This window comes from Pseudophryne corroboree, chromosome 4 (assembly GCF_028390025.1).
Source record: "Pseudophryne corroboree isolate aPseCor3 chromosome 4, aPseCor3.hap2, whole genome shotgun sequence".
NCBI classification, from domain to species: domain Eukaryota; kingdom Metazoa; phylum Chordata; class Amphibia; order Anura; family Myobatrachidae; genus Pseudophryne; species Pseudophryne corroboree.
Window position 1 is genome coordinate 828,801,869 of NC_086447.1, and position 16,202 is coordinate 828,818,070.

At 43.8% G+C, this 16,202-nt stretch overlaps 1 protein-coding gene across 2 annotated transcripts in view; it reads left to right on the plus strand.

Annotated features, from left to right (window-relative positions):
• TASP1 (taspase 1) overlaps positions 1 to 16,202 on the plus strand; it is a 547,122-nt gene that overhangs the window by 175,436 nt on the left and 355,484 nt on the right. For both annotated transcript variants that reach the window (XM_063918540.1, XM_063918539.1), the window contains exon 10: positions 14,854 to 14,973. In XM_063918540.1, the coding sequence (XP_063774610.1) occupies positions 14,854 to 14,973 (120 nt within the window). The remainder of the gene's footprint in view (positions 1 to 14,853; positions 14,974 to 16,202) is intronic.

Below are 16,202 nucleotides of genomic sequence, written 5' to 3' on the forward strand. Positions count from 1 at the left end.
AAAATGACTAAGGCCATCCGATACATGATTATTGCAATGAAAAATGTATTACACATTTCAGAGGCTGACCCTGTCCCTGACAAGAGGGTAAATATGTTTGGGGAGAAAAAGCAGCCAGTGACTTTTCCCCCGTCACATGAATTAAATGAGTTATGTGAAGAAGCGTGGTCTTCCCCTGATAAGAAAGTGGTGATTCCAATGGCGTACCCTTTCCCGCCAACGGATAGGTTACGCTGGGAATCCTCCCCTAGGGTTGACAAGGCCCTGACGCGCTTATCTAAAAGAGTGGCCCTGCCGTCTCAGGATACGGCCGCCCTAAAGGAACCTGCCGATAGGAAGCAGGAAGGTATCTTGAAGTCTGTGTATACACACTCTGGTACTCTGCTGAGACCGGCTATTGCTTCAGCTTGGATGTGCAGTGCTGTTGCAGCATGGACAGATACTCTGTCAGAGGGATTGGATACCCTGGACAGGGATACCGTATTGCTAACACTTAGCCATATTAAAGATGTCATCTTATATATGCGGGATGCCCAGAGGGACATTTGCCTGCTGGGCTCTCGAATAAATGCAATGTCCATTTCTGCCAGGAGGGTCTTATGGACTCGGCAATGGACAGGGGATGCCGACTCTAAAAAAACACATGGAGGTTTTGCCTTATAAGGGTGAGGAATTGTTTGGGGACGGTCTCTCGGACCTCGTATCCACAGCGATAGCTGGAAAGTCGACTTTCTTGCCACAGGTTTCCTCACAGCCTAAAAAAGCACCGTATTACCAAATGCAGTCCTTTCGTTCTCAAAAAAGCAAGAGAGTCAGAGGTGCATCCTTTCTTGCCAGAGGCAGGGGTAGAGGAAAGAAGCTGCACCATGCAGCCAGTTCTCAGGAACAAAAGTCCTCCCCTGCTTCCACTAAGTCCACCGCATGACGCTGGGGCTCCACAGGCGGAGCCAGGAGTGGTGGGGGCGCGTCTCCGAATTTTCTGCAACCAGTGCGTTCGCTCACAAGTGGATCCTTGGGCTATACAAATTGTATCTCAGGGATACAAGCTGGAATTCGAAGTGGCGCCCCCTCACCGTTACCTAAAATCCGCCTTGCCAGCTTCTCCCACGGGGAGGGAGATAGTCCTGACGGCTATTCACAAGCTGTACCTCCAGCAAGTGATAATAATGGTACCCCCCCTTCAGCAGGGAAGGGGTTACTATTCCACACTGTTTGTGGTACCGAAACCGGATGGTTCGGTAAGACCCATTCTAAATTTAAAATCCTTGAACATTTACATTAAAAAGTTCAAGTTCAAAATGGAATCGCTCAGAGCGGTCATTGCCAGCCTGGAAGAGGGGGATTTTATGGTATCTCTGGACATCAAGGATGCGTACTTGCATGTCCCCATTTATCCGCCTCACCAGGAGTACCTCAGGTTTGTGGTACAGGACTGTCATTACCAATTCCAGACGTTGCCGTTTGGTCTATCCACGGCACCGAGAGTCTTTACCAAGGTAATGGCGGAGATGATGGTACTCCTCCGGAAGCAAGGAGTTACAGTTATCCCGTACTTGGACGATCTCATAAAGGTGAGGTCCAGAGAGCAGTTGTTGGTCAGCGTAGCGCACTCTCAGGAAGTGTTGCTACGGCACGGCTGGATTCTGAATATTCCAAAGTCGCAGCTGATTCCTACGACGCGTCTGCCCTTCCTGGGCATGATTCTGGACACAGAACAGAAGAAGGTATTTCTCCCGGAGGAGAAGGCTCAGGAGTTAGTGACCATGGTCAGGGATCTCCTGAAACCAAAGCAGGTGTCGGTGCATCACTGCATGCGAGTCCTGGGAAAGATGGTTGCGTCATACGAAGCCATTCCTTTCGGCAGGTTCCATGCCAGGATCTTTCAGTGGGATCTGTTGGACAAGTGGTCCGGATATCATCTTCAGATGCATCGTCTGATCGCCCTGTCCCCGAGGGCCAGGGTGTCTCTTCTGTGGTGGCTGCAGAGTGCTCATCTTCTCGAGGGCCGCAGGTTCGGCATACAGGACTGGGTCCTGGTGACCACGGATGCAAGCCTCCGCGGATGGGGGGCAGTCACTCAGGGAAGAAACTTCCAGGGGCTGTGGTCAAGTCAGGAGACTCGTCTGCACATAAACATACTGGAATTAAGGGCCATATACAACGCCCTGAGTCAAGCGTAGCCCCTGCTTCGAGACCAACCAGTGCTGATTCAGTCAGACAACATCACGGCAGTCGCCCATGTAAACCGACAGGGCGGCACAAGAAGCAGGGTGGCGATGGCGGAAGCCACAAGGATTCTTCGTTGGGCGGAGAATCATGTACAAGCACTTTCAGCAGTGTTCATTCCGGGAGTGGACAACTGGGAAGCAGACTTCCTCAGCAGGCACGTCCTCCACCCGGGAGAGTGGGGACTTCATCAAAAAGTCTTCGAGCAGATTGCAAATCGGTGGGAACGGCCACAGGTGGACATGATGGCGTCCCGCCTAAACAAAAAGCTAAAAAAATATTGCACCAGGTCAAGGGACCCTCAGGCGATAGCTGTGGATGCACTGGTAACTCCGTGGGTGTTCCAGTCGGTATATGTGTTTCCTCCTCTTCCTCTCATACACAAGGTACTGAGAATAGTAAGAAAAAGAGGAGTGAGAACGATACTCATTGTTCCGGATTGGCCAAGAAGGACTTGGTACCCAGAACTTCAAGAGATGGTCACAGAGGACCCATGGCCTCTGCCTCTCAGACAGGACCTGTTGCAGCAGGGGCCCTGTCTGTTCCAAGACTTACCGCGGCTGCGTTTGACGGCATGGCGGTTGAACGCCGGATCCTAGCGGAAAAGGGTATACCGGATGAAGTAATTCCTACGCTGATAAGAGCTAGGAAGGATGTGACAGCAAAGCATTATCACCGCATATGGCGGAAATATGTTGCTTGGTGTGAGGCCAGGAAGGCCCCTACAGAGGACTTCCAGTTGGGTCGTTTTCTGCATTTCCTACAGTCAGGTGTGACTATGGGCCTCAAATTAGGGTCCATAAAGGTTCAGATCTCGGCCCTATCCATTTTCTTTCAAAAAGAACTGGCTTCGCTGCCTGAGGTTCAGACGTTTGTAAAGGGAGTGCTGCATATTCAGCCTCCTTTTGTGCCACCAGTGGCACCTTGGGATCTTAACGTTGTGTTGGATTTCCTTAAATCCCACTGGTTTAAGCCACTTAAGACCGTGGAGCTAAAATATCTCACGTGGAAAGTGGTCATGCTATTGGCCTTAGCTTCGGCCAGGCGTGTGTCAGAATTGGCGGCTTTGTCATGTAAAAGCCCCTATCTGATCTTCCATATGGACAGGGCAGAATTGAGGACTCGTCCCCAATTTCTCCCTAAGGTGTTATCGTTTCATTTGAACCAACCTATTGTGGTGCCTGCGGCTACTAGGGACTTGGAGGATTCCAAGTTTCTGGACGTAGTCCGGGCTTTGAAAATTTATGTTTCCAGAACGGCGGGAGTCAGAAAGTCTGACTCGCTGTTTATTCTGTATGCAGCCAACAAGGTTGGCGCTCCTGCTTCGAAGCAGACTATTGCTCGCGGGATCTGTAGCACGATTCAGCTGGCTCACTCTGCGGCTGGATTGCGGCATCCAAAATCAGTAAAAGCCCATTCCACAAGGAAGGTGGGCTCTTCTTGGGCGGCTGCCCGAGGGGTCTCGGCTTTACAGCTTTGCCGAGCTGCTACTTGGTCGGGTTCAAACACATTTGCTAAGTTCTACAAGTTTGATACCCTGACTGAGGGGGACATTGAGTTTGCTCATTCGGTGCTGCGGAGTCGTCCGCACTCTCCCGCCCGTTTGGGAGCTTTGGTATAATCCCCATGGTCCTTGCGGAGTCCCCAGCATCCACTAGGACGTCAGAGAAAATAAGAATTTACTCACCGGTAATTCTATTTCTCATAGTCCGTAGTGGATGCTGGGCGCCCGTCCCAAGTGCGGACTTCTTCTGCAATACGTGTATATAGTTATTGCTTGCTAAAGGGTTATTGTTATGAGCCATCCGTTGATTGAGGCTCAGTTGTTGTTCATACTGTTAACTGGGTATGGTTATCACAAGTTATACGGTGTGATTGGTGTGGCTGGTATGAGTCTTACCCTGGATTCCTAATCCTTTCCTTGTAGTGTCAGCTCTTCCGGGCACAGTTTCCCTAACTGAGGTCTGGAGGAGGGGCATAGAGGGAGGAGCCAGTGCACACCAGATAGTACCTAATCTTTCTTTTAGAGTGCCCAGTCTCCTGCGGAGCCCGTCTATTCCCCATGGTCCTTACGGAGTCCCCAGCATCCACTACGGACTACGAGAAATAGAATTACCGTTGAGTAAATTCTTATTTTTTCTTCTGTTGGAAAAGGCATTGGTAATCCAGTCGATGGTTCGGGATGTTTTGAAACCAACCCGGATATCGGTGCACCTATGCATTCGCTTCTGAGAAAAATGGTGGTCTCTTATGAGTCTCTTCAGTAAGGAAGGTTTCATGCACGACCCTTCCAGCTCGATCTGTTGGACAAATGGTCCTGATCACATCTTCACATGCACCAGAGGATCCGTCTGTCACCAAAGGCCAGGATCTCCCTTCTGTGGTGGCTACAGACGCTAGCCTCAGAGGCTGGGGAGCAGTCACCCAGGGAATGCAGTTCAAGGAAGATGGTCAAGTCAGGAAGTCGTCCTTCCAATTAACTGAGGGCTATATACACCGCCCTTCTGCAGGCCTTATATCTTCTTCAAGATCGGGCCATTCAGCTCCAGTCGGACAATGTGACGGCGGTAACGTACGTAAACCGACAGGCCGGAACGAAAAGCAGAGCAGCAATGCCAGAGGTGTCAAGAATTCTCCTCTGGGCAGAAAAACACGCTGCGGCGTTGTCGGCGGTCTTCATTTCGGAAGTAGACAACTGGGAAGCAGACTTCCTCAGCAGACACTGCTCTCGGGGGAGTGGGGCCTTCACCCAAGTCGATGGGGATATCCACAGATCGACATGATGGCCTCTCGTCTCAACAAGAAGCACAAGCGGTATTGTTCCAGGTCGAGAGACCCACAGGCAGTGGCAGTGGACGCTCTGACAACTCCAAGGGTATGTCAGATAGTGTACGTGTTTCCTCCACTTCCTCTGATCCCAAGAATACTGAAAAGAATAAAAAGGGAAAAGGTTTAAGCAATTCTCATTGCTCCGTACTGGCCAAGATGGGTCTGGTATGCGGACCTCCTGGAGATGCTCCTCAAAGATCTGTGGCCTCTACCTGTTCCCGAGGATCTTCTGCAACAGGATCTGTTCGTCTATCAAGACATACCACGGCTACGTTTGACAGCATGGAAGTTGAACGGCTGATTCTTGCAGGGAGAGGCATCCCTGACAAAGTCATCCCGACTATGATTCAAGCCAGGAAGGGAGTAACGTCTAAACATTACCACCGTATTTGGAAGAAATACGTCTTTTGGTGTGAGAGCAGAGAAGATTCTGCGGTGGAATTTCATCTGGGACGTTTCCTACTTTTTCTGCAGTCGGGTGAGGATGTGGGCCTACATCTGGGCTCCATAAAAGTCCAGCTTTCGGCCTTGTCCATTTTCTTTCAGAAACAATTGGCTTCTCTTCCTGAGGTCCAGACGTTCTTGAAAGGAGTTCTGCACATCCAACCTCCCTTTGTGCCTCCTATGTCACCTTGGGATCTCAATTTGGTGCTGCAGTTCCTCCAATCGGACTGGTTTGAACAGTTACAGGAGGTAGAGGTTAAGTACCTTACGTCGATGACCGTCACACTGTTGGCCTTGACTTCAGCGAGTCGTGTGTCGGAGTTAGGGTCGTTGTCTCACAAGAGCCCCTACTTAATTTTCCATGAGGACAGAGCTGAACTCAGAACTCGTCAGCAATTCCTTCCTAAGGTGGTGTCCGCGTTTCACATTAACCAACCCATTGTTGTTCCGGCTGTTACGGACACCTCTGCTACTCCAAAGTCTTTGGATGTTGTGAGGGCTTTGAAGTTGTATGCAAAGAGGACAGCTCGTCACAGGCAATCTGACTCGCTGTTCGTTCTCTATGATCCCAATAAGATTGGGTGTCCTTCTTCAAAGCAGTCCATTGCATGCTGGATCAGGCGCTCTATCCAGCATGCTTATTCCACGGCAGGCTTGCCGTTTTCGGAAAACTGTTCAGGCCCACTCGACCAGGTCGGTGGGTTCTTCTAGGGCGGCTGCCCGGGGTGTCTCGGCTTTACAGCTCTGCTGAGCAGCTACTTGGTCAGGTTTGACCACGTTTGCAAAGTTTTGCAAGTTCGATACTTTGGTCTCTGAGGACCTTCAGTTTGGTCAATCAGTTCTGCAGGAACCTCAGCACTCTCCCACTCAGTTTGGAAGCTTTTGTACTTCCCCATGGTACTAAATGAAACCCCAGTATCCTCTAGGACGTAAGAGAAAATAGGATTTGAATTACCTATCGGTAAATCCTGTTCTCGTAGTCCGTAGAGGATGCTGGGCACCTGCAATGTTACTTCGTTAAGTATTGTTGTTTGGTTCAGCTGTTGCTGTTCCTGTTTCAAGTTATGTTAGCATGGCTTTCCTCTTGTTTGTGTGTGCTGGTTCGGAATCTCACCACTATACTTATCTATCCTTCTCTCAAAGTATGTCTGTCTCCTCGGGCACAGTTTCCTAGACTGAGTCTGGTAGGAGGGGCATAGAGGGAGGAGCCAGCTCACACTATCAATTTCTTAAAGTGCCCATGGCTCCTAGTGGACCCGTCTATATCCCATAGTACTAAATGGAACCCCAGTATCCTCTACGGAGTACGAGAAAAGGATTTACCGGTAGGTAATTAAAATCCTGTTTTAGCTCTGGACAGGTACAGGTCCTGGACTGAGGAAAGGTCGACCCGATGATCTTCTCTGCCGTTCTGACCACCTCTTGGAGCCTGTATCTGATCCGAGACTCCGGCCGAACTCGTACGTTTTTTTTAAAGCATCAAACATTTACAAGGTTGGTTTTGTAAACGTTTGCTGCTTTTAATAAAACGTACGAGTTCAGCCGTTGTCTCTGAGCTCCAGCCGTCTCACAAGCCATTACATTCGGCCCCTTGTCTTAAAGGGTTCAGTATGTGGTTGTCAGCGTCAGGGATGTCAGCCATCCATATACTGACAGTGGCATACCGGCCGGCAGCGGGGCGAGCGCAAAGAGTCGTTGCACTTGCCACAGGTTCTATTCCAACTCTATGGGTGTCGTGGACACCCACGAGTAGAAATAGTCCTGTTGCGCCGGTATTCCAGCCGCCGGCATTGCCATCTGTCGGGATTCCGGCGTCGGTATCCTGAACGCCAGGATCCCGACAGCCAGCAAATTAAACATATACTGTCTTAAAGTATCTCAATTCTTCATGTAACATTTAGCTGTTAACTGCATTGCGGTGCATACGCATGCGCAATAGTAACCTGATTGCTGCGCTGCGAAAAACGTCAGCGGGAGATCAACCCTGAATGAGGACCTATATCGGTAAGCAAAGTGTAGTATAGTATAGAGAACAGTATTCTAAATCATTTCATTCATTCTGGGATCTTTCCGTATTCCTCACAGTAATTTCTGTTCCACCAAAAAAAAAAAATCCTGCTATTTTTCACGAGCACATTTTTTTATTTTTTTACCAGAAACAGTTTCCATATTTTTGTGTTATTAAAAGACCTTTCTAATAAAGTAGGATACGAATCCATATAAATCCTGGATGCACTTTAATGTTTACAACCACAGAGGTTGAGTTGCTAGGCGAAATGATTGCATGCCACATTTGCTAAACGTTTAAAGATGTCATCTGTCTTATTTCTCTCCATCTACTGTAAATACTACCAGCAGCAACACTCTAGACCAGTAACAGGCCGTAGGGCATGTCAGGAGTGAACTTGCTCCTGGCTACCTGTAGGTAATTGATAATCACTGTAATAACGGAGTGATGTCAAAGCCTTTTCCTGTCTACATCACTTTTTTTTCCACAATTAGCAAAAACTTTATCTGAAAAGTCTTACACTGGGTTTCTGTACATACACAATTTGAGTACATTAGTCTTAAAAAGGAATTTTAATGAAATTTTAAAGCGGGCCTTTCATGTTTCAGCGCGAGGGCATTTTACATAGAGCCTAGTTGTGTGTGTAGGTCATAAATAAACCGCTTCCTGATGCTTCCATCCTCACAGTCAGTACTTTTTAGGTTGCACATTTTACAGAAAGAACTACATAAAATGTGAAACATGGCAGGTCCTTTTTAAAACACCAATTGAAGTCACAGTTGGACACTAATATATGTCAAAGACTGTTATTTACTGAGCTAAATAATATACAAAGAGTTCATGGAGAGTTCTGCTCAACTAAATATGTCCGTTATGATTTCTGTCCAAGATGCCATGTTTGGAGGGACATACCGCAGCTGACAGAGTGTGACCGACCTCTTTTGTAGACTAGGCAAGATGTCAGGTTAACACTGAAGAATATTTTTTCTGCATTGTTCATATCTGAAAATTTCAATTGTGGCATTTAATAGTCTTTTAATGGAAACATGTTGTGCCATTGCAACCATTGATCATTTTTTGTAGATATATTGCAAAAAATTAAAAGCCAGAATTCTAAAGACTTTTTGTCGACCCATCTTGCTCTGTTTACATTTTGCATTTGCATTTTAGTTGTTATTGCTCATGTTTGTGTTTTTTTATTGTTTGTTTATACATATCTGAGGCAATTTATGTATCTGTGAAAAAAGATGCACGGGACACAGTCTCCCATTTATTCTTAGGATTCCATTCAGTTAGCCAAGAGGGGAACGAGTTGCCATTGCAACAACATGGAAATGCCGGCAGTTGTGCCTCATCTCACTCCCAAATTCCCCTCAACTCTCAGGTAGTTTGTATTTCTGATCTGAATAATAGGACATAAGTGGATAGTTGTGTTACTTAACTAGATCTGACTAGACTCTCTCACACTCCTCTGCAGCAGGCTGCTATGCTATGAGGGAGCTACATCTCTCAGCGTTCAGATTTATGCAGAAATGTATTGTGCATCTTAACAGAATACGTGTTTTGTCTTGTACAGTATGAGCTCCTATCAGGGAAAAGATGTGGGAGGGTCTGCAGAATAAGGGGTTTGGTCTTGTACAGTATGAGCTCCTATCAGGGAAAAGATGTGGGAGTGTCTGCAGAATATGTGTTTCATCTTCTACAGGTTGAGCTTCTATAAGGGAAAAGATGTGGGAGGGTCTGCAGAATATGTGTTTCATCTTCTACAGGATGAGCTTCTATAAGGGAAAAGATGTGGGAGGGTCTGCAGAATATGTGTTTTATCTTCTACAGGATGAGCTTCTATAAGGGAAAAGATGTGAGAGGGTCTGCAGAATATGCGTTTCATCTTCTACAGGATGAGCTCCTATCAGGGAAAAGATGTGGGAGTGTCTGCAGAATATGTGTTTCATCTTCTACAGGATGAGCTTCTATAAGGGAAAAGATGTGGGAGGGTCTGCAGAATATGTGTTTCATCTTCTACAGGATGAGCTTCTATAAGGGAAAAGATGTGGGAGGGTCTGCAGAATATGCGTTTCATCTTCTACAGGATGAGCTCCTATCAGGGAAAAGATGTGGGAGTGTCTGCAGAATATGTGTTTCATCTTCTACAGGATGAGCTTCTATAAGGGAAAAGATGTGGGAGGGTCTGCAGAATATGTGTTTCATCTTCTACAGGATGAGCTTCTATAAGGGAAAAGATGTGGGAGGGTCTGCAGAATATGTGTTTCATCTTCTACAGGATGAGCTTCTATAAGGGAAAAGATGTGGAAGGGTCTGCAGAATATGCGTTTCATCTTCTACAGGATGAGCTCCTATCAGGGAAAAGATGTGGGAGTGTCTGCAGAATGTGTTTCATCTTCTACAGGATGAGCTTCTATAAGGGAAAAGATGTGGGAGGGTCTGCAGAATATGCGTTTCATCTTCTACAGGATGAGCTCCTATCAGGGAAAAGATGTGGGAGTGTCTGCAGAATATGTGTTTCATCTTCTACAGGATGAGCTCCTATCAGGGAAAAGATGTGGGAGGGTCTGCAGAATATGTGTTTCATCTTGTACAGTGTGAGCTCCTATCAGGGAAAAGATGTGGGAGGGTCTGCAGAATATGTGTTTCATCTTCTACAGTATGAGCTCCTATCAGGGAAAAGATGTGGGAGTGTCTGCATAATATGTGTTTCATCTTCTACAGTATGAGCTCCTATCAGGGAAAAGATGTGGGAGGATCTGCAGAATATGTGTTTCATCTTGTACAGTATGAGCTTCTATAAGGGAAAAGATGTGGGAGGGTCTGCAGAATAAGGGGTTTGTCTTGCACAGTATGAACTCCTATCAGAGAAAAGGTGTGGGCGTGTCTGTAGAATATGCGTTTCATCTTCTACAGGTTGAGCTTCTATAAGGGAAAAGATGAGGGAGGGTCCGCAGAATACGCATTTTATCTTGTACAGTATGAGCTCCTATCAGGGAACAGATGTGGGAGGGTCTTTGGTGGAGTGGGACAGTAATATGTTACTGTTATTGCTGTTATAATTATACTTTACTATTACCTTTTACTGCAAGCTGAGTAAATGTTTGTAAAATTTAAAATTTGTGGAAGTGTAATTTTACAATGTAATTTACTGCAGTGTAGATTAATGTTAGTGGAAGCTCTAAAATCTAATTTTTTTTATTCTTCCAAAGCCTCCTCAGTTGCTTCCCTTTTCTACTTTCTGTGCGAAAGCCCTGCTGCTGTAACACTGTTTCCACACACTAAAAGTGGCTAGGCATGTGTGTAAGTGCACCCTTGGCTGATAGATATATTATTGTGTAGTATAAATTTGATTTTTAACTCATAGTTCCAATATATTATTTTCCCAGATAATAAAAATAAAGAATGGTAACCCAGGTTGTTTCCAGCAGTGTAAGCAGGAAAACGGTGAGGTTGCTCTCATGTTACTAGAACACAAGTCCTAAATCAATCCTGTTCATAAATGACGTCCAGGGAACTGCTGCATCTATAATATAAAGTTATTAGCAAGAAGCCAAATGAAACCATTATGCTATTTGGACATGATGTGCCAGCTCGTTAGATGGCTCGCCAATATCCTTGTAGGTCCATTTTTAGTCTGAGGTGTAACAACAACAGGTTTTGCAAAAGATGAAGGAACTCAGAGTGACACATTTTTCACAAATACACATGATCCTAATAAGTGTGATCTATTAAATGCCTATTTCACTTCACCCTTTCTTTGAGGTGTTGTAGTGGTAATTAGATTCCAGCAGAACCTGTTTATAACAAACATAATCATTTATTTATATAGAGTCAATCATATTATCCAAATCCGGGGGTTGGGGAGGAGGGGATGTATGTAAAATCTCACTGGACCTCTGAAAGATAATTGGTCTGGTGACCTGTGAAGCCCCAACTTTTGAGGCTGAAAAAGTTAATAATAATAATAATAATAATAATAATAATAATAATGTAGAAAGTCTGTGTTTTTTCTATAATAAGACAAAAAATACATAACAAACAAATAAACTTCATGATTTTATTCTTATTATATTACAGTACAGTTTGCAATTTTACTGTATTTTCTGCAGAACAAACGGTGGCATAATTTGGAAGCAATAAATTAACATTATTAAAGTTGTTGATTTGTAAAATGCACAGGGGTCAGCATCGCAGAACAAAGGGCATGCAAAGTAGGTAAAGTAAGTGGAGACATGAAAAGTAAGTGTAGGGAGGACTCAGCTCATGAGAACTTAGTCTACTGGGAAAAAGGCAGAAGTAAGACAAAAGAAGTGAATGTTTTTGGCACAGCAGTGTCAGTGACTGGTGTGAGAAGTATAGATGAGAGTGCGGTGGCCTCCAGTAAAGAGTTGGAGTTACAGGATTTGAAGCTGGGTGAGAGTCTGATCCCTAGTATTATGTGTAGAGATCTCTCTCTCTCTCTCTCTCCTGGCTAGCTAAAACTAATGTCACTAGGAATCCAACAAGCTCTAAATAATATTTTGGGAAACCCTTATTTCACCCCATCTCTGGACAAAGATACGTATCTATGGAAGAATAATGATTTGTGAATCCCTGGTAACTGGCGCAAAACACGAAAGCAGCCTATAAACTAGTTCACCACAGGAAGAACCTCACCAAATGTTCAAATTATAACACAATTAGAAGTCCAGCTGAGTGTGTGGACCTTTCGTTTTACCATTTAGGTAGGAACTGGAACTGTTTTTAGAAAAAAAGTATTTTCTGTTTTAAGTATAGCATTTTGTGTTTTTGGATACATAAGTCAAGCTGCTTCAACATCTGATGAACTTTTGCACACTTTTTATTGTTTGTGCCGTGTCATACCCTGAATGTATGTTTTTTTTTTAATAAATATCTTTTTTATGGATTGATCGTGATCTATGTATTTTTCTGTTTGACGCTTATGTCGGAATATATACACACGAAATCGATGCAAAAAACCAACATGGTCACCCATTGAAAGAAACCCAGATGTGTTTGAACATAATCTTTATTGCCGTGAGTAGGGTACGCCTTACATTCATCTTACACAGTGGAAAAGATACCTTTATATGTTTCAAATACACCTCGCTTGTGTGAGTGAGGTACGCCTATTTTCTTGGTAAAGGGGATCTTCTTTCAAACCAATGATTCTTTGACACAGAGGTGGATAAAAAAGATACCTTTATAGGCTTGTTCCTTTCATTTGGGAAGTGAGTTTGGGTACGCCTCTTCAGTGGATGTGCATTGTCTTTGCTGTGTGAACGTCTTTCACATTGAAAGAGACTTGTGTATTATTTGAAACATTACTACACATATATATACCATCTCTCTTTTCATGCCAAACCTGAGGGGCTGAAAAATTCTTTGGAAAAAGGAAGAAGGCCATCCATGCTGCGGTTTGAAAATTCCATCACCTCCATATACTTCAGGGATGTTCTTTTGCTGAGTATTTCTATATACTTATTTTAAGCGCCTGTTATTCTGGGTCCCACAAATGTGTTTCTAAAGATACGTATCTGTCCAGGAAGTGAAAAGGTCTGATGGCTGTGAAGGCTGTTTTTGATCCATGGGATCTTACAGCCCTTTCAGGCTTTAAAGGACACACTTAAGCATAAACATTTTCCATAAAGAATCTATTCCTTTAGGGAACTCATTCAGCCTAATAATATTCTACTCCTATTTGAATCAACTGATAGGCTACTAAATAGACAGCTTGACTGACTCACCTGTCCGTGTCCCTCCCTAGTTCTTTGGAGACTCATTGGGAATGTTTGTTTTACTTAAAACTGTAATGACTAAAATAATGTATTTTTGTTTTGTCAGGTAAAAGGATATAGAAGTCAACTAGCACAAAACTATAACCCCCTCACCCACCTCATGTGTTACCCCTTGTTTTTTGTATATGTGGTGGAAATACTTTACTCTTTGTTGTATGCGTCATTTGTATTACTCATATCATGTGACAAGTTGTACCTTTTATTCCAATCTCTCTTCTTCTTCTTTTTTTCAAATGAAGACATCTCCACATTCTGAATTCAGTGCCTGCATACTGTACTATTGATAATGATTACATTTGCAGCAACCTGCTGGAGCCTTTCTTTAAATCCACCACACTCTCAATAGCATTTTTGTTGGGAGAAGGCTACAAGTCAAATACTTGGACCCGATGTATGTAGCATTAAGCATCTGTGTACAGCCTCTCCTACCCTGTTGCCGAGCTCCTCCACCTAAACAGCTTTTACAACACATAAGCATTTACCAGGAGAGTACAAGCGATAGAACATGTTCATACCATGGGGCCGGATGTAATGGCTTGCGAGACGGTCAGTGCTCCGAGACTGAGACCGAACTTGTAGGTTGTTTTTTTGTTTTTTTTAAAGCAGCAAACATTTACAAGGCAAAACCTGGTTGGTTTTGTCTTGTAAACATTTGCTGCTATTACACCCGGCCCCATATATGGTAATTCATTATAAACACTTAGTGTGGACATTTGTATTAACTGAAGCCAAGGTTAAAGTTGGAGAAGGCCAAAGAAACATAGTTTTTTATTTTTTGTTGAAATAGGGTTTTATTAGATTTTTTTGGAAAGTAGCAACATGCATGTAGTGACTACAAAAAAGTATATATACTGTAATGTCCAAGAGACGTGTTAATTCAGTGGTTCTCAACCTCGGTCCTCATGTACCCCCAACAGTTCATGTTTTCCAGGTCACCTAGCTGGTGACAGGTGTATTCATTACTCACGAACACATTTTAAAAGACCAACAGGTGGAGCAAATTATTTCACTTGCAATCCTGTGAAGAGACCTGGAAAACATGAACTGTTGGGGGTTCTTGAGGTCCGCGGTTGAGAACCACTGTGTTAATTAACCCTGGACAGTGCGCATTGTAGGTTATCGCAACGTCCATTCCAAGTTATATTAATACTCTTTCTGTATCCTGTTGTGTCCCTCGCAGCGTTTATCATGTCTCAGAATGTCTTCCTTCATTTCCGCTGCACGGGTATTGTTAGCATTGTACGAAACATGACCTTACTACGTTATGTCAAAAGTAAAAGAAAAATGGTATTAAGTAACTGTGACAACACGAGGCTTCTTGAGGTTACAATAATACAGTGTGTATCTAATAAACTGTGTTCTATTTATTTTATGCCAATATAAACAATGCAAAAACTATTACGTGTGTCTCATGACCTTCTCAACTGAAATGAAATGCTTACATTTCCTTTCCAGTATTTATAGTAGAATCGGTTTACATTAAAGGGCTGCCTCAGTGACTTGTTAATATTCCTTCAAGCAATTGCTGTTATTACTCCACAGGAGAATGATTCAGGAACTCTGGATACTGTTGGAGCAATAGTTGTTGACCAAGATGGGAATGTAGCTGCTGCGGTCTCCAGTGGAGGATTAGCCATGAAACATCCTGGAAGAGTTGGCCAGGTACAGTATACACGTTTTTGCATGGAACTTGCATTGGCCATTCTTTTTTTTTTCTTTCACCCAACGGAAGTTAAGTAATTTGCTAAATGTTCTCCCCATTGCTGTTTGTGGGCTACGTCACCATATTTCATGCTTCAGCAACCTTTTATTACTACAGATCTGCTGTATTCGGTACCCTCGAGTTAGCTGGTAACGGCCGTTATTTAATACCCAGCCAGCTGCAGACACAAGCATAATTCTGGCGAGTTAGCTTTTATTTTTAAAGAGGCAATAATTTTAAAAGGCAAAACCGACTTGAAATTTGTAGGCTATAAAGGCCTGGATATGCAAAAAGTACTTAACTGCTGTGACTGCAGAATGCATACATTTTGGGGCTAGCATAGGCAAAGGTTATTTTTACCCCAAGAACATCATAAGAACTTGTGGTTTTGCTGTTTAATTGAAAGGGACAGTTACGGTAACTTGCAGCCCACATCTGGACCAGAGAAGGTCTTTGGAAAATGTACAGCGAAAATTATCACATGGACTAACACTGGATTGTCATGGGGTGTGTGGTATATTTAAATTCTGCTCTAATATATCCCATAAACTATATTGTACAATAAAATTACAGGTTTCTCCAAAGGGATCTGCAATGCATCCCCACCACGTGGCTATGAGTAGTAGTATTATCTTATTACCTTTTGGTTAGTAGTGCCCCTTCCCCGTTGTCGTTCTTTTGTGGTCCTCATCCTCCTTGACATCCACTATTATTGCAGTGTTAATAGAATGAATGAGCAGTGCCGTGATACATGAACCTCTTTATAAAGCATGTAGCAGTAGTGCACATTTTATGTTAAAGACTATTTTATTTGTATTTTTTTCCTTTTAATTTAATTATCAGACCACATCAATGATAGCTTTTTATACTGGGGTATATACAGTGGTGAGGAAATATCTACTGGAAACTTTTATACTGGACAGGTTGAGTCTCCCATATCTGAAATGCTTGGGACCAGAAGTAATTTGGATATCGTATTTTCCTGTATTTTGGAATATTTGCATACTATAATGAGAGATCTAGAGGATGGGAGCCATGTCTAAACACTAAACGCTTTTGTTTCATGTACACCTTATACACATGAAGGTAGTGTTATGCAATATTTTTAATGATTTTGTGCATGAACAAAGTTGTGTACATTGAGACTAATTCAGACCTGGTTGCTGCAACGGCAGCAATCGCAGGCTGA